Source organism: Nyctereutes procyonoides, unplaced genomic scaffold, assembly GCF_905146905.1.
Source record: "Nyctereutes procyonoides isolate TBG_1078 unplaced genomic scaffold, NYPRO_anot_genome, whole genome shotgun sequence".
Lineage (NCBI taxonomy): Eukaryota > Metazoa > Chordata > Mammalia > Carnivora > Canidae > Nyctereutes > Nyctereutes procyonoides.
The window spans coordinates 22,837,942-22,864,834 of NW_026575048.1; the positions used below are offsets into that span (position 1 = coordinate 22,837,942).

The 26,893-nt window shown below is 39.0% G+C and overlaps 2 protein-coding genes across 5 annotated transcripts in view; one reads left to right on the plus strand and one right to left on the minus strand.

Annotated features, from left to right (window-relative positions):
* CLIP4 (CAP-Gly domain containing linker protein family member 4) overlaps positions 1-17,120 on the plus strand; it is a 62,726-nt gene extending 45,606 nt beyond the window's left edge. For 2 of the 4 annotated variants that reach the window (XM_055327370.1, XM_055327372.1), the window contains exons 12-16: positions 219-353; positions 4,144-4,267; positions 8,120-8,184; positions 9,215-9,287; positions 14,867-17,120. In XM_055327370.1, the coding sequence (XP_055183345.1) occupies positions 219-353; positions 4,144-4,267; positions 8,120-8,184; positions 9,215-9,287; positions 14,867-15,191 (722 nt within the window). In that variant the 3' untranslated portion in view covers positions 15,192-17,120. The remainder of the gene's footprint in view (positions 1-218; positions 354-4,143; positions 4,268-8,119; positions 8,185-9,214; positions 9,288-14,866) is intronic. The other 2 variants (XM_055327371.1, XM_055327373.1) reach the window with 1 other exon arrangement.
* A 7,474-nt stretch (positions 17,121-24,594) lies between these two features.
* ALK (ALK receptor tyrosine kinase) overlaps positions 24,595-26,893 on the minus strand; it is a 690,816-nt gene continuing 688,517 nt past the window's right edge. Inside the window, exon 29 of the mRNA XM_055327701.1 lies at positions 24,595-26,740. Coding sequence (XP_055183676.1) covers positions 26,054-26,740 — 687 coding nt within the window. The 3' untranslated portion in view covers positions 24,595-26,053. The remainder of the gene's footprint in view (positions 26,741-26,893) is intronic.

The following is a 26,893-nucleotide window of genomic DNA, read 5'->3' on the forward strand; positions in this document are numbered from 1 at the left end:
TTGAATATCTTGACCTCACATGTGAGAACCACAGCTGTAAGTGATGTATATAATGAAAGGTGTCATACACTGAAATCTCCAACTAGCTAGACTGGTTAGAATACATGGTGAATTTTTGGCTAATATACTTTTTGAGATTGTTTTTTTTTTTTTTCCTTTTGCTTTTTTTCCTTCTCTTTTCCTGTCCTCTTCCCTTCCCCCACCAACCAATTAAACAGGTTTGAATTCTTCAGCAGCATCTGTAGCAAATAACACCCGCTGTGCAGGAGAGCTCCATCTCGGAGATAGAGTACTGGTGGTAGGCCAAAGAATTGGCACCATTAAGTTCTTCGGGACAACAAACTTTGCTCCAGGTAACTCATCTGTATATTCTTTGCTCCATTGGGTGCTTTAGAATGCAAAAGTTTAAAATTTTACATGGAGGTAAAATTTAATTATAGAAAATTCTTGATTGACAGTTCTTGTGGATGTTAGCTATGGCGCTGGAGAAGCGAAATGGTGATGGAAACACTGTACTCAGGTGGACTGTCATCTGTTAAGTTTTCTTGCCAGTTGTGTTTTAAATTGTCTAATGTTAAAATTAGTTGTCATTCCCAACTTCACTCTCACTGACTGCCAAGCATGCTAAATAACAGAAAATATCAAATTTAGATTTTTGCTAAGGATATTCTTTTTTTTTTAAATTTCAAGTTTTATTTAAATTCTCTTTGACTTATATGGTAAAGTTGGTGTTAGGTGTAGACTTTAGTGATTCATCGCTTACATGTAACACCCAGTGCTCATCACAAGTGCCCTCCCTTAATCCCTATCCCCTATTTTGCCCATCCCCCACCCAAGTCCCTCCAGCAACCCTCAGTTTGTTCTCTGCAGTTTAGAGTCTTTTACAGTTTGCTTCCCTCTCTTTTTTTCTTTCCTTCCCCTATATTCATCTGTTTTGTTTCTTAAATTCCATATTTGAGTGAGATCATATGGTATTTGTCTTTCTCTGACTGACTTATTTCACTTAGGATAATACAGTCTGGCTCCATCCACATCATTGCAAATGGCAAGATTTCATTCTTTTGGATGGCTGAGTGATAATCCAGTGGATGTATATGCCTCATCTTCCTTATCCCTTCATCAGCTAATAGATATTTGGGCTTTTTCCATAATTTGGCTATTGTTGATAATGCTGCTGTAAACATTGGGGTGCACGTGCCCCTTTGAATCAGTACTTTTATATTCTTTGGGTAAATTGCTAAGGGTATTCTTTTTTTCTTTTTTTAAGATTTTATTTATTTGTTCATGAGAGACACACACACACACACAGAGAGAGAGAGGCAGAGACACAGGCAGAGGGAGAAGCAGGCTCCATTCAGGGAGCCAGATGTGGGACTCGATTCCTGTATGCCGGGATTACGCCCTGAGCCGAAGGCAGATGCTCAACCACTGAGCCACCCAGGCGTCCCTCTAAGGATATTCTTAAAATGGTTCACAGCATATAGCTTTTATCTGAGTGGCTTGGAGAAAAAAGCCAATAAAAGGATTCAAGAGAAAATGAAAAACTTCTGTGCACCCTGGGACTTTAAAGATATATGTTTGTGTATTTATAAATTCATTCCAATCTAGACTTAATATTGTGTTTCCAAAAGTACAGATTAGCTTTCTTTTGCCTTTTCAGTGATTTTAATTTCAAATATAGAAGCCAGTTGAATGAAACTGTATTTTTCAAATGGCAATATGCTATTTTGACACATGGTGGCATTGTAGCCTTTTAGGAAAAGGTTACTGAGAACATTGATTTTAAATTTGTAGCATTCTGTCAAGAACTATGAAGGATCTGAGATTTTACCCTACTAGTGTAAGCTGACAAGTTGGATTGCCACAGTTTCATAGATGCTGCTGGAAGACGTTAGGCTCCTGACTCAGAGACAGGACTTTTGTATCCACAGCAGTGGCAGAAGCAGAGGGTCAGCATTTTCTTGCAGTTCCTTCCTGAGCCCCAGTTCCCAGGGGGTGATGCCTGCACATCCATGTTTTATGCTGCACAAGAAAAGCCCTGAGCTTAAGGAATCTGAACTTTTTTCCTAGACAGCAAGCATGCCTGTATTTTGTGCTTGGCCTGCCACCTACACTGTCTCTGCCCTCCAAGGCTGTCCTCTGTGCAGACCTCCATGAAAAGACAGGCAGTGCCTCTGTTCATAAGACATGCAGAAACATGAGCGAGCCATGGAGAATTGTCTCCCAGTACAGTCTTGTATCATTATATCACTTATAATTGCAATTCAACTAATTGATTTGAGATGGGCTGTGTGTTGTATAATTCATGTCTCTCACAGGTCTCCAGGTAGTAATTGAGATTAGTTAGACTGGTCTTAATATAGTTCTCAAATAAAAACTTAAGAATCCCAAAGGTAGGGTATTTTTCACAATCTCCATGTCTTCCGAGTTTCCTTTTTCTATATTAAACAAGGTTAGAATGATTTGATTCACTGGATACAATTCATTGTTTTAGGTTGACTTTTAATTTTTAGATTCCTAAGATTATCTAGAAATTTGGGAAGTCATAAGCAAACATAAAGTTGGAAATTTTTCTGTTAAAGTCATTCTGTCCTTTTAGAAAGTAGTAGCATGTATTTCTTGTGGCATCAATATTTAGGTCAGTTCTAGAGAACAATGGTAATATTGAGGCTTTTTAGATAAGATCTAGACCTGAAGGAGGTAATTTTTAAGCCTCTTTTGCCTTTTTATCAGAAAAAATTTCCATTTAAATAGGAGGTGATAAATACCTCAACACTTCCAGAGGATGCATAGTCAAAATTGTTAACTCTTGTCATAATGTCTTTTTCTGTGGTATGTTACATTTTTATAGTCATATGGTAAACATGTAGCTGTTATATGGTACACTGTGACATTGAACATTATAACTGTGGCACTCTGAGAAATAAAAATAGCAACCAGACGACCCTGGTTAATGACATTCAGAAATGTGATGACCTAATTTCAGAGCATTAGTATGGCCAAGCAGTAAGTTTGTGTACCTTACTCTGTACTCCTATGCTGTTTAAGTACAGAAGACTGTAGTCCTGCATTAGTCTTTCAGTGCTAAAGTATCTAGAAATGGGCTCAAATATCATCTTTTTGAACATAAGAAGAAAAGACTGAAGAACTTTAGGTTGCCATTTTTGAAGTTATAGAGAGTCTGAATTAGTAGTCTGAAAGAAACAATATTTTTGTGTTTTGGATCTGTAATTTGCAGTTAAAATTTTCAATATCTATATTCTGATTTTTTATTTGATACTAATTTAAGAGACCAGATGCAATTACTACTTTATTCTCCCTTTAAATAAAAATGAATGGATGATTAGGCCACTTCTAACTGGTCTTGAGGTAACCCCAGTTTGAGAATCCTTATTCCAGGAGTATGTATATACCTATACTAGGAGTAGATGTCCATTTACCTAATTCTCACGATCTCACTGCTTTAATTTTGGCTTTCTAGAAAAGGAAGTCCTCTTATTTTCCTCAGTGTGGGCCCTTTTACATGCTTAAAAGCTTTTAGAAAATTCTTCCAACTGGCTAATCTCAGTCTTTTCACCAAGGTTAAATATGATTTTTCTATTTATCCTGTGTAGGGAAACAAGGAAAAAGAAGAGTCACCCATGAAGTCTAATTGTATTTTCCATATTACTTTTGTCCTTCCTTAATTATTTAAGAACTGTTTGTGATGTTGGAATGCTGGGAGAGTAAAAGGGAAAGATTGCATATGCACTTTATGATTAATACAACTCAGTATTGTATTGTACTTCTCTCACTTAAGCACACCATATCACTGAGTCAAGGACAATTTCTTTTTCATTATGGCTTTTAGATATATTGTGGTCGTAACACTGCTTGCATAATAGCTAATTCATGCCAAATTTATGTATTTTATCTCTCTCCTTTAATGTATAACTCTGTAATTGTGCTTGTAAGATGTTTTTTCCTACTCATTTTTTCAAATTTTCAAATTTTATCATTTGAAAGCTCAATGATCATGATGCTCTTTCATCATTTTGGTCATTTTGTGAAAATGTTAAGCCATCTGGGCTTTGGATTTGTATGGTAGCATAACCATTTTGGAGAAAATGCAGATGCTTTTAAAATCCAATATTCTTTTTCTAGGATATTGGTACGGTATAGAGCTTGAGAAACCCCATGGCAAGAATGATGGTTCAGTTGGAGGTGTGCAGTATTTTAGTTGTTCTCCAAGATATGGAATATTTGCTCCCCCATCCAGGGTACAAAGGTGAGAAAAATGAAATTTATGTTTATTTACAAAGCTTTTCTGTAACTTGCAATGGTTTATAGAGTTCCTCATTTTATATTAAAGACATGCACCGACTATAGCTTGTGTCTTCTTTCAAGGGGTTAACCAACCACCTTCTTCAGAGAGAAGGCTCATGGAAAGCTAAATTTGCTTTGCTGAGGATTTGCAATTTTAAAACCCTCCTTTATTCCTCATTTGCAAACCCTATGAGTATGTGTAGGCTATTAGAAGTGGCGTTTGCTGCTAAGAACAGTGAGAGCAGCAAGCTTAATCTGTCATGCAAACAAAAGTAAAAATGCTCTCTGATTGCTTCAGTCACATCCTAACTACATTAAATTTCCTGCCAGCAGGCACCCCATTCATTCTCCTCCAAACCTAATGGAACCAAAATGGCTTTTTCCTCTGATTTCTTTAGTTTTCAAAAATAGATAGTCAGTAGATCTTTGGGGGAAGTGAAGCTTTAAGGATTTATATATAATGTACCTCCTTGGTGTTTCTCCTTAAGATGGTACACTTCTGTACCAGCACACTCTGGCTTTTAAAAAAAAAAAAAAAGGTTGAGCAGAAACAAGTCCTTGTGAAATTCCAGGTACCATTATGTGAAATGACTTGTCTGCTGAAAGAAGTTGGCTTGGCATGCTTTTCATTGGATGGGAAATGGGATACTCATCTTTAAATAGGAAAGAACATATATGGTGTAATCACACTCATGAGTATGGATCTGCCATCACATCCTAGAGTCCCATCTAGTTGCCTTTTAGCTAGACTGTGTGACTGCCTCCTGGCAGATTTTAGAGTTTTTATATCTGTCTTCTTCCTCACTTTGCTTTTCTTAATAATTACACATAGTTTTATTATTAATTTCCTTTTTCTTTGATGTATTTGATATAATTTTTTCCTCATTATTTATGACAGTATAGTATTGAATATATACAATGCTTTGCAGTTTATGAAGTATCTTCAATTGAATGTTGTTTCATTTGATCCTAATAAATATTGGGTCAGGTAAGCTAGAAAATAAGAATAACTATGACAAACATTTATTGAGTATTTAGTAAATGGTGGGCTCTGTACAGTGTACTTTAGATACATATTTCATCAATCCCCCTCAAACCCAGTGAGTTGTAAGGTATTCTGATTGTTTCATTTTGCCAGTGAAGAAAAGTTTCAAGAGATGAAGTGACTTAGCTGAAGTCATAGAGTTAGCGTAGGGGAGCAAAAAGTTTCCTCTACCCTTTTAGAGTCAGTAAACTGATTAGGAGGTGGTGTGTGTGTGTGTGTGTGTGTGTGTGTGTGTGTGTGTGTGTGTGTGAATTAAATTGACGGCAGATAAATTAACAGGAGAAAAGGCATGCAAGTTTATTACATTTAAATTTGCATGTACCTGGGCATCACAGAAAGAAGTGAATTCCCAAGTAAGTGGTGAGATTGGAATTTTTATAGATCATCTTACTAGGAGAAAGAGAGGGAGAAAAAGGCCACTTATGAGAGGGCAGATGGTTTTTAGGAAAGATAAGTGGATGGGAGATAATAGTTTGTGACTGTGTCTGTCGGGATGTGGTGTCAACTTCCCATCTCCTTGCCTGTGAGAAGAGTCAGTCTTCCCTGCTTGAAGAGACTGCTCCGGAGGGGGATATGTGACAAGAGTTCTTCTTTTGGAGCCCCTGGTCTAGGCAGATAAGGAGAGTTCAGAGAAAGCCTCTTCCTGCATTTGTTGATTCTCAAATGTCTTTAGCTGAAAATAATCCTTATGCCAGAGTGGCTTGTTTTAGAGTGGCATATTTTGCTCTTTCCTACACTAGTTAATGATGGGGTTGGACTCAGCCCAGGTTTGTTATTTTGTTGTTTTTTCCAATCCCTTGGTTTTAGACACTTTGCTGTTTTTGGTAGGCATTTTATAAGTAAAGCAAAAGAGATGCTAGTCAATGAGCAGCACTTACAGGTGCTGGCACAGTGTATAGCTCTCTGTGTATTATTCATGCCTTTGAAGCTCCCTCTGAGTTAGATCCTATAATTATCTCTATTTTACAGGTGGGGAAAGTAAGGCACAAGGAAATGAAGTGAGTTGTGTAGGTGTACACAGCTCCCAAGTGGAGATTTGAACCCAGGTAGTTGCATGTGTGTTCTTAACCAGTACAGTGTAATGACTAAAAGAGGACTTTGTTTAGGATGAATGTCTTATTAATGATTGATTTGGGGTAAAATCCATGTTGAATCCCCAGTCTTCTGGGTTCTCCTATTGCCTTGGACAGATCTTTACTAACATACTGCTACAAGTTTTATTTGTCTCCTGGTCGTGAGGACTGGGGTTCTTCCTTTTAGGTTTGATTATCCAGAGGCCCACTTACCAAATCCAGTGCAGTGTGTCTTTATGTTGTAATAGCTTTTCCCCTTTTGATATTATGAAGCCACTTTCTTTCTCATGGTTTTGTGTTCTTTTTCTTGCTGTTTATTGAACACATGGTTTTTACCTTTGTTTTCTTTGCCTTCTATTTGGTCGTCTTTAAGGTGATTCATTTAAAAGCATCCCCCTCTTAGAAGATACAGGGCTCTCTCTGTAAATGAACTGCTGTCTCGATCCAGCTGTCTTCCTGTCATCTTCTGATTGTCTCATTCATCATCATCAAATACTATTAAGTGTCTTTTAGCACTTTGTGCTGTGCTAGGCATTCTATAAGCAAATAAAACAGACATGGTCCCTGATTTTGAGGAATTTCTAATTTAAACCCGCTTTAGAGCTCTTAAAAGACACCAGTGATCCTCAAGAAGAAAAGAATTTTAAATTAGGGACTGCTTGAGGACAGTCTTAATAAAGTAGTGACCAATCACAGTATCACTCCTCCCAGATTGTAGTTGGCTTACCCCCTCTCTTTTCCATTAAGGAAAAAAATGTGTCTCCTGTCTGAGACTCTGTGCACATGTTATTCCCTCTGCTTGGAGAGCATTTTACTATTGCCCAGCTTTCATTGAGTTCATACCTTTTCTTCTATTACTAAATAAATCATACAATATTTCTTTGCAGAAATTCTAAGAAAACTTACCGACTGGATTTAATCTTATCTTTCTACCTACCTACCTACCTACCTATTTTTTGCCTAAGCTTCATCAGTACAGTAGTAATTTTCTTATTCTTTAGTTCTCATGATTAGGTACTTATTATTAATGAACTGATCACTTTTAGAATTAAGTTCTTCTCAGCTGCCCATTACCACCTAATTATCTGTCCTCTTCATCAAGTCCTATTCTTCTCGTTCATCAGTCTCTCACTGATTGCCATAGTGTGTATATCATGTAAAGACTATGCCCATGAGTTGTAAGATGGAATAGCAAATACTGTGAGAGTTGCAGAATTACTTGGTGGTGACCAAATGTCCTGGAGGAAGCGATTGACAGATGAAGGCTTTGTGGGTTAGGTCAGTAAACAACTGAAAGAAAATTGGCTTTTAACAATGAAGAATTATTTGAATATTAAAAAATAAAGACAGACCTGTTAGGAAAGTTACCTTTATGATTGTGCTGAGAGTCAAATATAAAGTCAAAGATGTTGAATTGTATTTAGCTATGCAATTTCATCAGAAAATCACATGCATACACAGACTGAGTCAGATCTTTTTTCAATTTAAAAATTGTGCTCTTCTGTGTTGTAATTGCCTATTTCTGATGCCAACTAGAAGTTGTTCATTCCTGGCTCCTAATAGATGCTCAATAAATGTTGAATAGGTGAAATAAATAACCATTGGTGTGAAAACCTCAGTTAACAGCCAGTCTCAAATCTGAAGACCTGCTATTTCTTCTTATGAGGTTTGCTAATTAGGTTTGTTTTATTCACAGGGTAACAGATTCCCTGGATACTCTTTCAGAAATTTCTTCGAATAAACAGAATCATTCTTATCCTGGTAGGTTTTATACAGTGTTATGTTCCAATAATTATTCCTTTGCTTTTATTTATCAAAAAAATTTTTATTGTGAAGTATATGTGTATACAAAAGAGTGTATAAATGTGTTTATATAGTCAATTAATGGTAAAGCAAGCATCTGTTACCTGCCCCCTCACTGAAGATGACCTGAATGGTCATATATATAGTATATACTTATATGTAACTATACATACCAGTGTCTTTAGTCATTAAACTTCAGTTTAATATAGTATACATATATAGTATACTACATATACTATATATACTATATGCCATATATACTAGTATACATATGTATACTATAGGTAACATATATATGTATGTAACTTAAAAAAATATATATGTAACTTTTTAAAATATATATATATGTGTATATATATATGTATATATATATGTATATATATATATACACATATATATATATACTGGCTTCAATCAAGAGATTCATTTAGCACATCTGGTCTGCCATAACTTTCCAGAACTGGAAATCTTACTCTTTTTTAGAAACATCTTTTTTTTAAAAAAATGTACCTTTTGTGAAATATATTTTAAAAATAACTATCATTTGGAGATGCCAAGAATCATAAACTCTGAAATTTATTTTTCAATATTTTATAAATGAGATATTTGGTGATAGTGTTTTCTAAGCCATTTTTATCTTCTCATATGATTTATTAAGATTATAATATTTGAGAATAAGAAGATTCAGCCTTATTAGTCTAATTTAGTTTTATTTGGTTTTCAAGAAATTTTATATTAAAAACCTCCAAATGGAATGTCATGATCTTATTTGTACATATGCACAGTTTGATGAGAAACGTAAGATAAAAATCTGTCTAAAAATCTAAACCACTATTATGTTCTGTGTGTACTTTTTTTGCTTTCTGTTTCCAAAGAAACTTTTGACAGGCTAGAACACCTGTAGAAGAAATGATAAAATATAACTTTGAATGAGAACTGCAGATGTGTGATTTATTTTTCCTCTTTTGACCTTAACTTTGACATTTAGGTTTTAGGAGAAGTTTCAGTACGACTTCTGCTTCTTCCCACAAAGAAATTAACAGAAGAAATGCTTTTGCCAAGTAAGTATTCAGAAGATTTAGAAAAACATTTTTCCAGATGAACATGGCAGGGATCTGTGAAGAAATAAAATAGCTTCTGTCCCTTTTTACATTGCTTGGTGGAATTTCTCTGCCTACGAGAAAAGGTGTGATGAGTGTATTAAGAAGAGCCCTCCCTGCCTCCCCGCCTCCCTGTCTCCCCCTCAAGCTCAGTGCAAAATGTCACCAGTGACTAAGTAGTGTGCCACATGGATTTTTGGGGAGATTTAGTACCATTAGTGAAAGTTGGAGGAATTTACATTTTGTCTTACCATTGAATAGGATGGGTTGATTTTCAACTGTTTACTTAATTAATCAAATTTGACTTCATATTTTCGGCAACATGTTAAAAAAAATGTCAGGTCTGTTTGCATGAAGTGATCTTAGTATTATTTAAAAAAAATATTCCCAGCTCCTCCTGTAGAATATACTGCTCAAAATGCTTTTTTTTGGTGGTTGTTTCTTTATAGAATCTTTTTTTTCTTTTTCATTTTTATTTATTTCCCTCAGACCCACTTTACTCCCCCGGATATTTTCCTGACACTTTTGGAAACTTTTTTTTTTTTTTTTTTTTACTTTTAGAAGAATATGAGGCTCTTCTAGATTGATTGGGTTAAGGGGTTCTTTTTTTATTTTAAAACTTCCCAGTTAATCTGAAGACTAATGCCTGGGGCTGTGGAGGGTTGGGTGTGGAAGAAAGGATTAGCTGAGTAAGGAAGCATACATCCTTGCTTATTTGCGGTGTTCTGGAAGCTGCTAGAAAGTGGAGCCCAGGAACTGGAACTGGGCAGTCAGCTGAGCAACAGGTAGGTGGTTTACATAGTCTGGTGAGAAGTTAGTCAGGGCATCACAGGAATCTGAAATTTCACTTGCCAACCATGATTGTCCTAAGACATTGCTAGGTACTGTTTAACAGCAGGGTTGGCTAGGGGGTCTGTTTGTGTTTTCTTTCTTTCCTCCATACCTTCACCATTTTCAGAATGCTGAAACTGGTCTCCTCACTTGCGTAGCTGAGAGCGTTAAGACTCGCTGCTCTGGTTTCTTGAATATATCCAAGAGTTCTTAGGCAGAATGGAAGAAATACCAGGAAGAGACTACTGAAGTACAAAGGAGCCAGGGTGGGTGGGCAGTGTCAAAGGCCGTATGCAATGCTGGGGGTGGGAGAGTGCCACATCCAGGGAACCAAGGGAAGGATAAGAAATGTGAACCATGGGAATGAATTATGCAGCGGGTATAGGTATGCACAAGATCATCTGCTGACATGAGGGAAAATATGGGGATCTTCTCTTAATTTTCTGTAAAAATGAAATGAGGCTTTACTGATATTTGTACAGATTGAGACTAGTACCTGTTTTTTAAAAAAGAAAAATACTTTTATTGAGGGTATAAAATCAATTTTAAAAATAATTGATTTTTGCTTATAGAGTACAGGACTGAAATATTCAGTGGCTGCTGTTCTGAGGAACAAAAGGCAGGCTTTGGTGTTGGCGGGTGCCAGGAGAGCTGTCTGTGATCTTGGGCTAGAGGAGACGTTAGAGTGACAGCTGGCCTTCTGCTGAGGGCACAGAGTGGATCGGATCCTGTGCTGGCCCTAGGTTGGAAGCATGATGTGTTCTGAAGACCACGTGTTGAAAAATGAATTCACTGAGATTCCCCACACACTACCATTTTCTTGTGCATCCACATGGAAATAAATGATCCTTCCAGAAGAAACATGGAAAACATGGAGGTTATGAAAATTCCTGGGGAGGACGCCTGAAGGATTTGGGGGAAAGGACTTGCCTGCCCCACATAAAGGAGGACGTGAGGAAAGGGGAACAGGATCTGGTTTTCTCTGTTGTTTGTCGAGATGACAGTGATGAATGCATTTCCTTCAGAGGATGAAATGATGGCAGGGGGCTTGAAGCAATCCTCCTGTCTTCAGAATTCTGTGTGTATCTAATGTCAAGAATGGGGGTAGAGAGGAAGCAGGCTTGGGATTTGAACCGGGCACCACAGCAACCTGGTAGTCACCAGGGGTCTGTCCTTTCCCACCTGGCATGCAGCCTGCATCTGTATCCTGTCACCACACTCAGCCTGGCCCTTGCCAGCTCCTCTCGGCCCCGCTCTCTGTTATGGCGGCGCATCCCGCCTGTGGAGTCCAGCCTGTTGACACGGTTTACGTGGTCAGCTCAAATCTGAATGTCTTTAGGCAGAACTCACGTAATCCAGTTGGCTGCGTGTTCCGTTATGTCACATCACCTGTTTGCGTTTGCTGCTTGTCCCTTGAAGCTCTCCATTCTCAAGCCCAGAGTGAAGTCCAGATCCCCTGGCACAGAGCATCAAGGCCTGCCTGCGTGCACGGCTCCCGTCTGGGTCCCGTGACTTTGCTCTCCTGTGAGGGCCTCACAAGTGAGGCTGACCTGTCACTTCCTCACTCAAGTTTCTTTTCTGGCCTGAAGGGAGGACGGAGTTCTTCCCCTTCTCATGCTCCTTCAGCACTGTACGCAGTCTGCATGGCAGTGTTTATGACATTTTACTGATTTTAAATCAGCACAAATCTAGAACTAGCCGCAGGCCTGCCATTTCATAGGTGGTCAGTTAACGTTTCTGAATGAGTAAACATAGCTCTGAAATATACCGTAATTCCAAGTTTCTTACTTCCCTGAGCTTTGAGAGCTTTGATGTAACTTGAATCAAATCATTCTCTTTGTTAACTCTTCACCCAAAACATGAATTCGAATGTTAACTCTTCACCCATACCATGAATTTTTTAAAAATATTTTATTTATTTATTTATGAGACACACATACACACACACACACACACACACACAGAGAGAGAGAGAGAGAGAGAGAGAGAGAGAGAGAGAGAGATTGGCAGAGACACAGGCAGAGGGAGAAACAGGGTCCCTGTAGGGAATTTGGTGTGGGACTCGATCCCAGGGTCACAGGATCACACCCTGAGCTGAAGGCAGACACTCATCTGCTGAGCCACCCAGGTGCCTCCCAAACCGTAATTTTTTGGTTTAAATCCTGAATTTATTTATTACTTGTTTCTTTCTTTTAAAACTTTTTTGGTCATGAAAGTTGATTATACAAAACTTGAAAAATTATAAAAAACTAAGTGCAAATAAAGATCTTCTGTAATTTTTATCACCTAGATGGGATTATCACTCCCATTTTGGTAAATACTTTTCCAATTTTTGTCCCAAAGGCATATATTTGAATTTTCAACCAAATTGGACAATTCATACTTTACATACATTTTGAAAGAAAGCTTTTACCCTTAGTAAATCCCATATTCTTTAATAGTTTTCCTTAGTGTGGATTTTGCAGTGTTTAAAAAGACTGTGTGATATGGAAACATTTCTATGGCATAATAATAAATGAAAAAAAATGTAATTTAACGAATAGTTGATGCCAGACTCTTCATACATGTATCTGTTTCCCTCTCTGCCTACGTGTGTGTGTGTGTGTGTGTGTGTGTGTGTGTGTTCAGGCAGATACCCAGCTCTATTTCCTTCTGGTTCTTTCCTGTTTTCCTAGAACGTATTTAGGTATTTAATTTATATGGAATTTATTTTAACATACAGTGAGTGGTAAGAATCACATTCTTTTCCCCCAAATTATTTTTTACAGCACCCCTTGTTGAATGTCCACTCCTGTCCCACTGATTTGAAGTTTTCCTTTTTAATCACATAAAAATATGCATATTTTTCTAGGTTATCTTTTCTCTGTCGTGTAAAAGTACATTCTTATGCCAGAGCCACATTGTTTTAATTATAGTAACTTTAGAATTTAACACAATGGCAATGTAAATCTTTGCTTTACATTTATTGTTATTTTATTTTACAGTATTGTTATTTTTCACTTTTGTCTTAATTACTAATACCCATTTGTGGTTGTAAGCTCCTGGCCTTTGTCCTTGGACTGCCTTGCATGGGAGCCCCATCCCTCCTCTTCACCATCTCTCTGACCATAGGCAAATAGCTTAATTCTTTTGATTCTCAAATTCTTCTTCTGTTTGGAGGGAGAGAATATCTACATCAATGGTTTGGGTGAGGTTGGATAGGATAATAGATGGAAAGTGCTTGGCACAGAGTAGGTGCTCAGGAAATGATAGACGGTGTCATTTTTATGTGAAATTCAGAGTGATTTTGTGAGGTTGCAAACAGTATCCCTCTAGGGGGTGAATTTACACAGAACTGACACATGTATGCTTCTATCCAGAAACAAAGGTTGTATGTGTTTCTTTTGTATGTTCTTCAGTAAAGATCTGTACTTTTCCTAAAAGGTGTTAGATATTCTTTGTTAGCCTTTTATTGTATGGGTGCATTTGTGATAAATAGTACTTTTTTTCCACTATATTTTCTTACTAAAATTCTATCATGTATTGGCAAATGTGGCTTGGGGCAAGTCTTTGGTCCTCAGTTTCCTTGCCCATAAAATTAGAGTGGTCTTCCTTTCTTATGGGATCGTTAATGGAGGGAAATGAGATGTGTGGGTGATAGTGTATTAGGAAATAGAGACGTGAAATAAAATAGAGAAGTAGGACCCAGCTTCTTTCAGGTACCATGCAGCTTTGGTTACAGGTTGGTTCTGCATTGTCTCACCAGGGAGGATGTGAAGGGTTTGTTTTCAGAGGAGAAGTGGTGTGCGGATAGAGCATGAGAGGCTCCATTGGTGGTGGCTTCAGGGGAACTTTTTGGGGAAGTCTCAGGTGATATATGGCAACAAGAACTTGGTGATGTTTTTGTTGTGAGTGACTTTCAGGGTCAGCAACTTCTCAGTGACAGAGGAGGAAGCTCTGGGGCAGTACTGGCATGAGGTCTTGGATGAGTTCCCTGGGTGGATGCTCTGTAGTGTTGTTATCAGGTCAGGTTGGTGGCAGGTGCCAGGAGGAAGTGCCTTGTAAATCACATTTTGTAGAGGAAAGAAGAGGAGTCCTCTTGGAAACTAAGATCCTCCTTACTGTTAGTGGCAGGGAGGGTAGGGAAACCCTTAAGTGTGGCTGGAGTTCACTCATGGTATATGTGTGTGTGTGTGTGTGTGTGTGTGTGTGTATAAATTTATTTTATAAAGTTATAGATTAGGAGTTTTTTACATTGTTTTCAGGTAAATAAGTGTTTAAAAAGTGAACAAAAGGTCATTTTAATTTGCCACAGCCCTAATGCTATGTTTTTGTTTTTGTTTTTTTTTTTTGTTGTTGTTGTTTTGCTTTGATAATTGATAGCAGTTAAACAGGTTATAAGTATATTTTCTATAGTGGATGTTTTACAGAAAATAAAAAGTGTGTGTATATGTGTGTGTGTGTGTGTGTGTGTGTGTGTGTATTTAGAAATTACTAGTGAAATCTTAAATCCAGATTAGGGTACTATTAAAATACCCAAGAGAGAAAAATGTTTCAAATGTTGAATGGAAGTATATCCTAATATTGCTATTTAGAATAAAAGCCATCAGGTTGTGAACATACAGTATTTTTTCTTTGTGAATGAGTTCTGGATCTGGTGGTAGAAATGGATGTGACAAATTGCCTGTGTTGCTTTCATGGTGAAGAGTTCCCCTTGCTCTTCTGCCCAGCAGATCTAAAACTGCCCTGCGCCGCAGCTGGAGCAGCACCACCACCGCTGGAAGTGTTGAAGGGAGCGTGAAGCTGCACGAGGGGTCCCAGGTCCTCCTCACAAGCTCTAATGAGATGGGGACCGTTAGGTACGTGGGCCCCACTGACTTTGCTTCAGGGATCTGGCTTGGACTTGAGCTTCGAAGTGCCAAGGGGAAGAATGATGGAGCAGTGGGTGACACACGCTATTTCACCTGTAAGCCCAACCACGGAGTCTTAGTTAGGCCAAGCAGAGTAACCTATCGGGGAATAAATGGGTCAAAGCTTGTGGATGAGAATTGTTGAGTTACACTTCTGACACACTAAATGAGCTCATATACATACATGAAATATAGAGCCCATCGCAAATGGTTTATTTAGCCATTCTTTTAGATTTGAAAATAGAGCTATCTTCCTAAAAACCATTATAACAATTCAGAGAGACTCCTTTAGAGAGCTGAACTGTGGGAATCATGGTTCTCTTAAAACAAGTTCAAAATAAGCATTTTTAAGAGCTTTTAAAAAAGCTTTTTTTTTTTTTTTTTTTTTTTTTTAAAAAAAGAGCTTTAAAGCCAAGAGAATTCTGAGACTTAGGGGGAAAAAGTGTGCCATTAGGTAGCCAACTGATGTTGCTTACTCTGTTTCATTTTGCACATAATATTGGATTTTTCATAGGCTGTCATAATGAGGGTTTTCACAAGCTCTGGTTTTAACCTATGACATTCACATGACCTTTGTTCTGTCAAGTATTTTTGGAGCTTTTATTTCTGTACTAATAAGTACAGTAAGAGAATAGCATCTCAATGATTAGTGTATTTTTCATATCGTTTTCTTTGTGTGTGCGAAATGATTTGACCTTTCAGGAATGCCTCATCTAGAGATATGTTAAAATCCTGGAGTTGGGTGGGCCTTCTTATGCTGAGCCTCTCAGCCAATAACAGATAGAGAAATGGAAGTTCTAGAGCAGCTCTTCTCTTACCCAGGGGCTTCAATTAGCTGATGAACAGAGCTAAGAATAGAGTGTGGGTCTCCTGACCTGTGGCTCATGCTCTTTCCTCTATACAAAGTGTGTAATCACAGATTTTTCTTGTGTTGGCAACTGCCCCATCTGAATGAACAACAACCCCGTCATTAGGCTTATGAATTCACGTCGTAATTGGATTTTTTTGCACATATTTGTCTAATTCCTTATTGGACATATCTATAATATACATGAAGCACTTTTAAAACAATGCACTTTCATCTTTGTGGAAAATTTGCCATTATTTCTTCCTGAGATATGAAAAACATTTAGAAAAATTATATTTAAGAGAAGAGAGTAAATTAAGATGTTAGGAAGAATATAATAGTTATTCATTTACATGTATATGGTTTCTCAATGTTTTTGCTTCTATTCATAAAACTGGTGTTGTGTTTGCTATCTTTGCTGTTTTTATATTTTCTGTTGTTGCAGAATTCAGCCTGTTACAAAGCTACAGAACTGTATCATGTTTTTGTATTTCTTTTGGAGCACACCTTAACAAACTAGGCTTCAAAATAGAGTGATACAATGTAAAACATTTGTGTTGTGGATATGTATTGATGTTTCTGTCCTATGTGTAAAGATTTATCTTTTATTGTAGATATTTAGACTTTAAACTACACAGAAATATTGGAACAGTTTACTTTATAAGATTAAAAGTATCCTTTAGAACGGAGCTCGCTTTGTGCTTAGAAGTATAATATGTTGAACTATTTTGCAATATACTATTTAAAGTCTAAATTCTGTTGCTTTGCTGCCTTTTTAAAAAGAAGTGTGGTATTTCAAATATTGCCAGAGCTATTTTCCTGATATACATTTGCAAAATATGGCTGCTTTATAATCAAGGAATATTTTTATTGATTGAAGAAAATGCCTGTATTGCAATTCAAGAGTAAACTTATTTTATTATACAGCTTATTTCTTTAAAACTCTGTTTATACCTTAATATGAAATTCATGACTGCTCTGAACTTGGGTGTCCATAATTCTTCTTGTTAAATATGAAACCCTCTCAGAAACAGTAATGCCAACTCTAAGGTCAGGGAAACAATTGTTCTCATATTTAGATTAGGATCATTAAATCCATATAATGTGTATGTTTACATATACTATACTTACAGATTAGGTGTTTTCATTTGTGTTTTGCTTATTAAATGTCATTCACAGTTCAATTCTTGAGCATTAATAAAAAGGGAAGCTGTTTTGGTTTTGAAATGTTATCTTGTCATTACCCTTCCTGCATCTCCCCCTTCTCTCAGTAACTCAGAGTGCATGGGCTTCATGCTTAACTTTTTTGTCTTACCACACACAGTGACTTGGATTTGTCCTATCCTTCTAGAGTCTTAAAAAGTATCACGCTTCCTACTCAACAAGTAAAATTATGTTTTTAGCTACCCTTCTACTATATCATTTTGATAGCCATTTAAGAGAAGAATGGGTTTCTAGAGTTTTCTAAAATTGCTTTGCTTTCTTTTATACCAGTGGGATTTCATTTGTTTATTTCAGATAGAATACTTTGAATTTATTTTTTTATTTTTAGTTTTTAGATTTTTATTTATTTATTCATGAGAGCGAGAGAAAGAGGCAGAGACACAGGCTGAGGGAGAAGCAGGCTCCCCACAAGGAGCCCGATGTGGGACTCGATCCTGGATCCTGGGATCACGTCCTGGGCCAAAGGGAGATGCTCAACTGCTGAGCCACCCAGGTGTCCCAATACTTTGAATTTGGATTAAAGAACATATAAATAATTACCCTCATTTTATCACAAAGCTTTATTTTTTGCTTTAGGGTAACTTGGTGGTAATATTTTTAAGTGCTTAAGAGTGTTCAGATGCAGATGTTTGCCGACTCTGAACCCTGAGACATTGCAGTCTTGGTCTGAGACGCTTGCACCCTCCTCTCCAGAACCGTATATACCCCCTCATGTTTTATTTTTCTCCTTAGTATTTACCATACTTGGTCATGCTAAGCTTTTGCTTATTTCTCTCTTCCCTTACTAGATGGAGGGATGGATATGACTGGTTCATGTTTTATCCCTGACACCTGGAGTGATACTTGGTACCTAGTAGATGCTCAGTGAATGTGGAATGAACAGAGGCAGTGAAGGCCGTTGATGGTTCAAAGTAGGGGTATTATCAGGTGGCCTCAAGAGACCAGGCCATGCAACAGGTAATTGGTGCTCGGTAAGGGAGGGAGGAGGACAAGGAGGAGGACTAGAATCATGTGAGTCCGACTTTCCCCCAGAACAGTGACATGCAGGAGGTAGGAAGGTGCTGGGTGCTGGGTAGGAGGAAGGAAGGAATAGCAGGATCACCGGTGTGTGTGTGTGTGTGTGTGTGTGTGTGTGTGTGTGTGTGTGTTTTCCCTGGGGATGGCTTTGAATTTCTGTTTTGACAGGATGATAATTCAGAGAACATAGTCATATGCATGGTCAAATACTGAACATGCACAGTGTTGGTCTCTGGGGCCAGACATTTTTATTTTGGAGTTTCATTTTGGACCTATCCACTTAGAACATGTGATAATACTATTTAAACCACATAGACCATTGACTAGAGACCCAGTGTGTTAAGAATCATTCTTAAATTTTTTTTTTATTTTTATTTTTTTTTTAATTTTTAATTTTTTTTATCTTATTTTATTTATGATAGTCACAGAGAGAGAGAGAGAGAGGCAGAGACATAGGCAGAGGGAGAAGCAGGCTCCATGCACCGGGAGCCCGACGTGGGATTTGATCCCGGGTCTCCAGGATCGCGCCCTGGGCCAAAGGCAGGCGCTAAACCGCTGCGCCACCTAGGGATCCCAAGAATCATTCTTAATTAAGAAATAAATCTAGTAATTGTAACTACTCACTGGGTAGTTTTTATCTAAATGATTGACTGAGACATATACTATGTATCACCACATTGCAAGCAAGGAAGAGAATTTATTTTTTATTTTTCTTCATGCCCTGTGCTTCACTATACTTATAATACAAATACAGTAGTTAATACAAAACTCACAGTATCACATATATCCTTAGTAATTATTTAATAGTATCCCTTGATACATAGGCCCTTATTTACAAACGATGTCACATATAAGCTGCTCGAATATACAACGGACATTCCTAATGACGCTCGTGTGTAGGCTGATCAAGTTAAATGGGACACATTAAGATTTTATTAGAAGCATGATGCCTTTGCATAGGCAAAAAGGATTTCCTCTGCCAAAAGTTTTGCTAACGCTCCTTTTCACAAGAGGGGGGGAAAGGTTTATGTGAAGGAATTAGGTTGGTGGGCACATGTTACTGACGATACTGTATTTTCATTATGCTTGATAGGAATGAGGCAGAGTTTCTGCTTATGGCCACTCCCTTGTGGAGAAGGGCACGAAAAGGTATGGGAACCTTTCTTCTCTTGTTCCTTTAGAATACCTTACAATGAATAGAATTTTCATGATAAAGCAGCAGCAAGTTTCAACATTTTCATCATTTACTGCACAGGGAAGTGTGGTGGTCATGATGGTGCCAAGGGAGCAGTAAAGTTCTGAGTGATGTTAGCAAAGGTATTTTAGGTGTTTAAATTGAGGCTATTAGCTTAAAATAGAATGTCTTCCTAAAGATCACTAGTGTCATTTTAAAAATGCTCACAAATTTGGCTTAAATTCAGCTCTAAAATCCTAAATGAACCCAGACAGACACATTTGCCACTACTGTAGATACTAGGTATTTCCTTCCATGTACACACCTGTGGGCTTCTTCGTCTGGAGGAATGTGGTCTCAGGATTGTCAGAGTTGTTTGAACTGGATAGGTGACAATAAATAGGGAGTCTCAGAAATCTACTTGTACTGCACTGAATTTGAATTTAAAGCACTTCTAATGCATAGGAAGTGTAAATACCCAGAAGCTGTGTCTTCCTTGGCGGAAGCCAATCTCCTAGAGCCCAAGTTCTTTCCGCTTCAGCCCACCAGAGTTCAGGCTGAATGGACTTACCTTCTTGAGGACTGAACTAATTATTCCTCACATGACAAATCAAACTGATGAAGAAGTGAATCCTGATAAAGTGATACACCGAGCTTCCAACCCTCGTTTTACTCTTTCTCTAATATGACTCCTGAGATTCAGCTTCAGTCTCGGTCTGCAATGTTCCAGATGGTGGTTGTCCCTGACAGTTCTGGTCCTGAAGGAGAGGTGTTACTCTCCAGCATCTTTGGAAAGAATATCCTAAGATGGATTTTAACAAATTTTAATAGGCACAAAAAGCCCTGTATCGATGGCAGGGAAAACGGATTTTTGCATTATAGACAACAAAAGAAGAGTCAGGTGTTAAACCTCAGTTCGCCTTCACCAAACCTGCTAATAAAAGCAAATTTCTAGTAAGAATTCCAATAGGTTACATATATCAGTTAAAAAGAATATAATTTTCTGAAGTGTTCTTTGAATAGAGTTTAGGGAATAATGAAATCACATGAAGTTTCAGGAGGCCTCACTTTACGCTGCCTGGTGTGTGACCAAGGAGAGTCCAGCGTGATGCTCTGCACTAACTTCTGTCTCGTAGGAAACTTCACTAGCTGCTTACTGGTGCGTATGTGTGCAAAACGGACCTGCCTTTACTATCACTCTGTTTCTTCTGAGAACTGTGAACTACTTTATAAATATTATTTGGAATAATGCAAAAGGGCTTAAATTGTCCCCCCACCCCCCAAGTATTAGAAGTACTAAAATGTAAAAAATTTGCCTGCAGTCTTCACAATCTTATCTTTTGGTAGGATATTTGAATTGACTCTCTTTGGGGATTTCCTATTTTTAGATTCACTATAAAGCTATATTATTTACAACATGTTTCAAAAAATTGCCATCCAGTTGCAGTAGGTGTGTCTCTAAGCCTGAAAAGAGGGATTCTCTCCAATCCTATGTAATTGGGAGAGAGGACTCCTGTGATGAATGAATGCCTTCTCATAGTGGGACCGTGACACTTGTTTTAGGGATACCTTACTCTACAGATGCCTCCTGGTGCCAGACTTGTAGCTTATTCTGGGCTTTGTATCTGGCTCTTGGGATGGAGGTGCAAATTGACAAAAGACAGCAAGTGCATCAGACCTATTGTGAAATATCAGGTGTGCCAAACCTTCCGAAGATAAATTTTATGATTTTACTTTGCTGGTAAACATGCAATTGTAGCAGACATAACAGAAGTTAAATGAGAGGTATGACACTGAAGGCATATAAAGTCATTCAACAAACATGATTCTCAGAGTCCTACAGCTTTGCTTCTTTCAGGAAACCATCCAATTAACTTTTTTGCTATGTTGATAATTTTATGATTTTTTAAAGAGATCTTTGAATAGAATAAACAGAGAACCGATACTGCACTTCTTTCTGGTCTACTTCTGTATAAAGACTAAATATGATTTGGCTCACTGGGAAGGCACACTGAATTAATTTGCTTTGGCTCTGAATGCATTAAGACTCAAGAGTCAAGGTGTCAAGATTATGGAAAGGAACACACATGCACCCACACACCAGTCCTGGTTTACAGATTGTGGACCAGGGGTTAGGATTTGCCTTACGTAGAGGTGAAGTCTTACAGAATCATTGACCTCAGGGCAGCCTGGGTGGCTCAGCGGTTTAGCGCCGCCTTCAGCCCAGGGCCTGATCCTGGAGACCTGGGATCCAGTCCTGCGTAGGGCTCCCTGCATGGAGCCTGCTTCTCCCCTCTGCCTGTGTCTCTGCCTCTCTCTCTCTCTGTGTCTCTCATGAATAAATAAATAAAATCTTAAAAAAAAAAAAAATCATTGACCTCAGAGTTGGAATGGGTTTTGAGACCAAATGGCTAGTATTGTTAAATGAGAAAGTGAGAGTTCATGGAACTTGCTGGAGTCTAGTACCTGGGGCGCTCAGCTCCTGCCCCATCTGCATGCTGTCTCTCAAGAAGGGACAGAGTGCTAAACCATCCTAAGTATTGTAATCAGGTGAAGTTCCATCTGATATTCATCTACATTGGCAAATAACATCTCTTAGAGTATAAATATTCTAGAGACTATTAACATACACTATAGTTGCTGAGGCTTAGAGGGAGATAAGACTGCCTTTTAACCTAATAGCAGCAGCTTGTGCCTATGAATGAGCATTTGAGTGATGGCAGGATAAATAATTGTCATTGCTTTCAAGGAGGCAGTAGTCTTGGTAGATGGATGCAGTAGGGAGATAGCTGGAGAGTGTGGAACAGAGGCATCTGAGAAGTGGGCATTGGGCTGGCAATGCATGTGGGCCTCGGTGCTTGCAGCCTTTCTGAGGTTAACCAGGTAGTGCCATCTTTACATGGAAGGGGTACCACACTCATTTTACATTTCCTGAGTACCAAATGGGGGACATCATTGCTTTAACTTTGTGGCTGTAGTTCATGTTCTTTCTCTCGCCGCACCCCCCCCATTGTATGTAATATTCTGTTCTCACACTGAGCTTTTCCAATGTTTTAAAGTTAAGCTAGAGCTAAAAATAATTTTGTACTTGAATAGTTCCTAAAAAATTAAATACACCTACTCAGAATACCAAAAGAAAACAGAATCTTAATAGAAGCCTTACTGTTTGTTCTCAATAATTCTCTTTTATTTTAGGGCATCCTGTGGAGGATTACGGGAATGCTGGGTTTTGTTTTGCATGTTCGCACAACACAGGGAACCATCTGCCGCAATGAACTTAGGAAAGTCAAATTGTATGTTCTTTGGGGACCTATTTAAGAAGTCATTAGCTAAAGACAGATTGACAACACACTTCATGCGGTTTTATCAATCTTGTCATGGGGAGTCTGTTATTGAGAGTGGTCTGAATTCACATGCACCCTGTTTTTAGGTCTACAAGGCTCATATGAACGTTAATCCTGCTATTATTGGAGAACATCTATTAAAGTAGCCTGATCACTTAGAATTTCATGTGGAGTCAAAGTTAATCTGCAGTTATATAATAACTTAGAGAGTTTGCCAAGTATTAATGAAGATGCTGGGAATTTTTTTTTAATTACTCAAGCTGATTAAATACCTTCTTTTCTGTGATGCTTATTTGTTGACATTAAAAAAAAAAACAGTTCTGAGTGTGGGAGAGTCTTTACATTCTTTTGGGCTGGAAAGGACTGGGTACTAGTAGGGTTTTTACTCCTGTTATGAAGTGAGTGACAGATGAAATCAAACATGGCACAAATGAGAGAAACCAGAGGCCCAGAGGGGTGGGTGCTAGCACTCCCACAGAGCTTTAGTGGTTGAGAGACAGGGATGTATAGGCACATTCTGACTTGAAATTCTCCTCACGCCCGGCCCAAATCATTTGGGAATTGAAGAAGTCTGCGAGGGAGTGCTGGTGCTTACACATGGTTTGTAATCTTGTGGGGCACTGAGGAAGAGAATCCATTCTCATTGGAGATGGACACATGGGTACAGGCAGGTCCAATACCCCAAGGAGAGCCAGGATTCATGACCTAACTGGTGGGAGAGAATCCAGTTTTTTGACCACTGAATAGATCATACTCTTTTTAAAAAATTAGGTTTATTCCTGCTATTTTGATTTGCTATAATTTTGAGGTACACATATTAATAATTAATCAGTTAAACTGATCATTCCCTTACAAACTGTTAGTTTCCCAGTGGTATGGGTGTGAGCTTTTGATGAGCTTATTTATGGACATGGAATATAAATACTCTAGCTTACAGTTTAATTAACATGGTTTCTATAAACTCTAATTGTGCCCGTGCTCTAGGTAGGACTCTTCTGTCATAGTTAATAAGTAAGGACATCCACAGAATCTGTACAAATCGCTATAGCCATATGGGTTAAAGCAATACTGAGTGGACAGTAGTCCAGGTTAATTTCATGGTGATACCTGGGGCTTTCAGCAAGTTAAATGACACATCTTGAGGTCATCATGTCTCAGTGTGGAGTTGTTTATTTACTTATCCATGTATACAGGCTTTTAAGACTTGACTATCATTTACATGAAGATTGATACCAGTGAAGACAATTAGAATCAGCAAATCAAACTCAGTGGTAGTAAGGCACAACCTGAAAAATGTAATGGATTTGTAGTTTTTAAGAAGAGAAAGGGATACGATTTTTTTTTTTCTTCCCCATTAAGGACCATAAAGAGTTGGCTATTTAACCATGTAGCATGCTCCCTGTTTAACTGGTTATTGGTGTTACAGATATAAAATGGAGAAATTGTTCTCAGTTCTTGTCAGCTCCTCCATCATTATCTTTTAGGAGAGTGTTTCTCAAAGTATCGTTCTTGGGCCCCTTTAGGTGGTTTATGAATTAATGTTTGTATCATTGGACTATTTACTTCTGTGCCTGGTATGAGCCAAAACTTTACTGATATGGGTATTTAGAGATGAGTTTGTTGATGTTTCAGCATCATCTGTAATCTGGTGAAACTATTTGGGCAGCTAAGATAAAGGAAAAGTGGTGTCCAGGGTAGGAGTGCTTCTACGAGATGTGCAGGACCACCAGCTAGGGCAAGGTATCCACCACAGAAAGAATGGACACTTGGCTAGTATTGTCCTGGAACGGAATGGCTTTCCCACATCCACAGGGAGCCTTGTGATGTAGGTGAAAGTGAGGAGGTGGGGGAAAGGTGGAGATATATATATATATATATATATATATATATATATATATATATATACAGTCCTGTTGCTTGAGAATGCTTAGAGCCTAGCAAATAAAGAAAAATGCTCTCCTGCTCTCCATCCCAAAGTGATGTTTTGGCATAGCCACCAGCAGGAAAGAAGCTGAGCAAAGGAATGGCAGGGAAGCAGAAAGAAAGAATGAAATGAAAATTCACTGATAAAGCATTATTGTGTAAGTACGGGGGTGTAAAACAACACATTTCCAGTTCGCTTTGATGGAAATAAATGTTATTTGTGAAAACCAGGTTCGGAGCCCCCACTATCACATGCCAGCATCCATCTCCACACTCCAGTGCCCGGCTCTTCCTCTGCCACCCAGAGGGAAAATTCTGTTTCCATCTCCATTTGGTAGCTATCTAAACAATGCTGTGTGTATCTGAACAAATCATGACCCCATGTACACTGGGATCGCATGCTGCAGGAGGGCCGAAGGCAGGGGAACACTAGAAGGGCGGACACTGTCCCTCTCAGGACTGCTGAGGGCCTGTTGTTCCAGTGACCCGCCTGCCGCTGCCGGTGGAAATGTCTGTGTGGTTCACCTTCATGATGGAAACTGTTGGAAGATATTGGCCTGGGATGTATTGACACTTAGGCCCATGAAGGGACAAGTTTCTACACTTCGATCTATCACTGCTGCTTAACATTTTTGCTTTTAAATGATCAGAGTTGATTTTAATTAGTGGAAGGTGTTACATGAAGTAAGAATTCAAATCTTGCATTTTCAATCCAGTAGGAAACCTCGCACTCAGTCCCCCTTAGGAGGGTTTTCTTAAGGCATGAGGTATATTGACAGGATGTTCGAATCTCTGGATCTGTAAGTACCGTGTCTTTATCATACTCAAAGTACGCCGAGTATCTGCTTTTCACTCAGATTAGTGTATTTACATTTTCTCTATGGTACCATAACTATTCATCACATTTTTACAATCATCAGTGAATCAACACAATCGAGAGCGTCCCAACGTCATCTAAAGGGACATTTCAGCTAGTCGTCTATGATTTTTTTCCTTTCCCAGTAAAGAGAGTCTTTTCCCCATGCCAGCTCGTTCCAAGTAGCTCCTTTATATCTGTTCCCTGCCCCCTTCAAGTGGTCCGGGTCCACGCCAGCAAGGTCAGGAAACACCTATGACTCCCGACCGGGAGACACGTGAGCAGCTGATGCTGCCACACTGAAGCCAAGCAGACACGATCTGAGAGAAGTGGGAGGAAGTGGCCATCAACCATGCATAAAAACCTTATGCAACCGAACTGGGGCCTTGTAGTCATCACTTGTCTTGATGATATTTTCTTCTTTTGAAACAGTAAGATGAACCCATGCTCAAAACCTTGTTTTCTAAAGCATTTTGAAAATATAGCTGTTTATGTGGCACTTCAAGACAAGTTGGCACAAAATGAAAAGTGACATTTGGTCTCTGGCTGTGGAGGAGCAATTACCTGTCCCTCCTCCGTGGGCTCGGGGCTCCCGAGGAAGAGAAACAGAGTGCCAGGGGGCTCAGGGCCCAGGTGGGTTTTTCAGAATGGCGTCCTCGTAATGGCTGCTTCCGGGCGCAGTGGTGCCCTCTAAGGGTAAGCCCTGTTGCTGGTAGCCATAGTTGACGTTGCCACACGGGAAGTGACGCAGCCTGAACAGAGGCACTTCCTTCATGTTGGCAGTCAGCGAGGATGGTTCTAGGAGCAGAGAGGCACCTGGGAGTCTGCCAGTTGCAACGTTAGGTGGGACAGTACAGCTTCCCTCACGCCCCAGGTTCCCCCTGTCGTGGTGCTCCTTCTTTGCTGGAGGATTGTTCTTTTTGGTGGGTTTCTCTGTAAACCATGAGCCGTAAGTTGGGTTCCATAGGCTGGTCGGTTTGTTTCTGGATCCCTGGACTTTGTGCAGCTCTGACGGTGGGTTGGACTGAGAGAATGCCATATTCACGTGTCCTCCTTCCACAGCTGCTCCTCTAGTGACTCGAACGGAGAGCTCCGCAGCCGTGGGCTTCTTGGCAGCTTTGCCAGAGGAAGTGGAAGGCAGGGGAGGCGGGGCAGCTGGATCTGGCCCTTCCTCCCGTTTAGCTTGTGGAGGAGAGACTAGTAGAGGAGGAATTCCCTCAGGGTCTTGGGGCCTCATGGGCACCTTCTCCTCCTCTTCCATGAGTGGGCCATACTCTATGGGCAAAGCAGTGTTGATCACATCTGGGTCCTACAGGCAGGAGAAACGAACGGATTAAGATGTTGAATCGCAGACCAAAACTGCTGGATCTGGAAGCAGATACCTTACTGATGGTCTCATCCAAACTGATTTTACACGTGAGGAGACCATTCAGTGTTGATTGGGGATATTTTAATTCAGAGG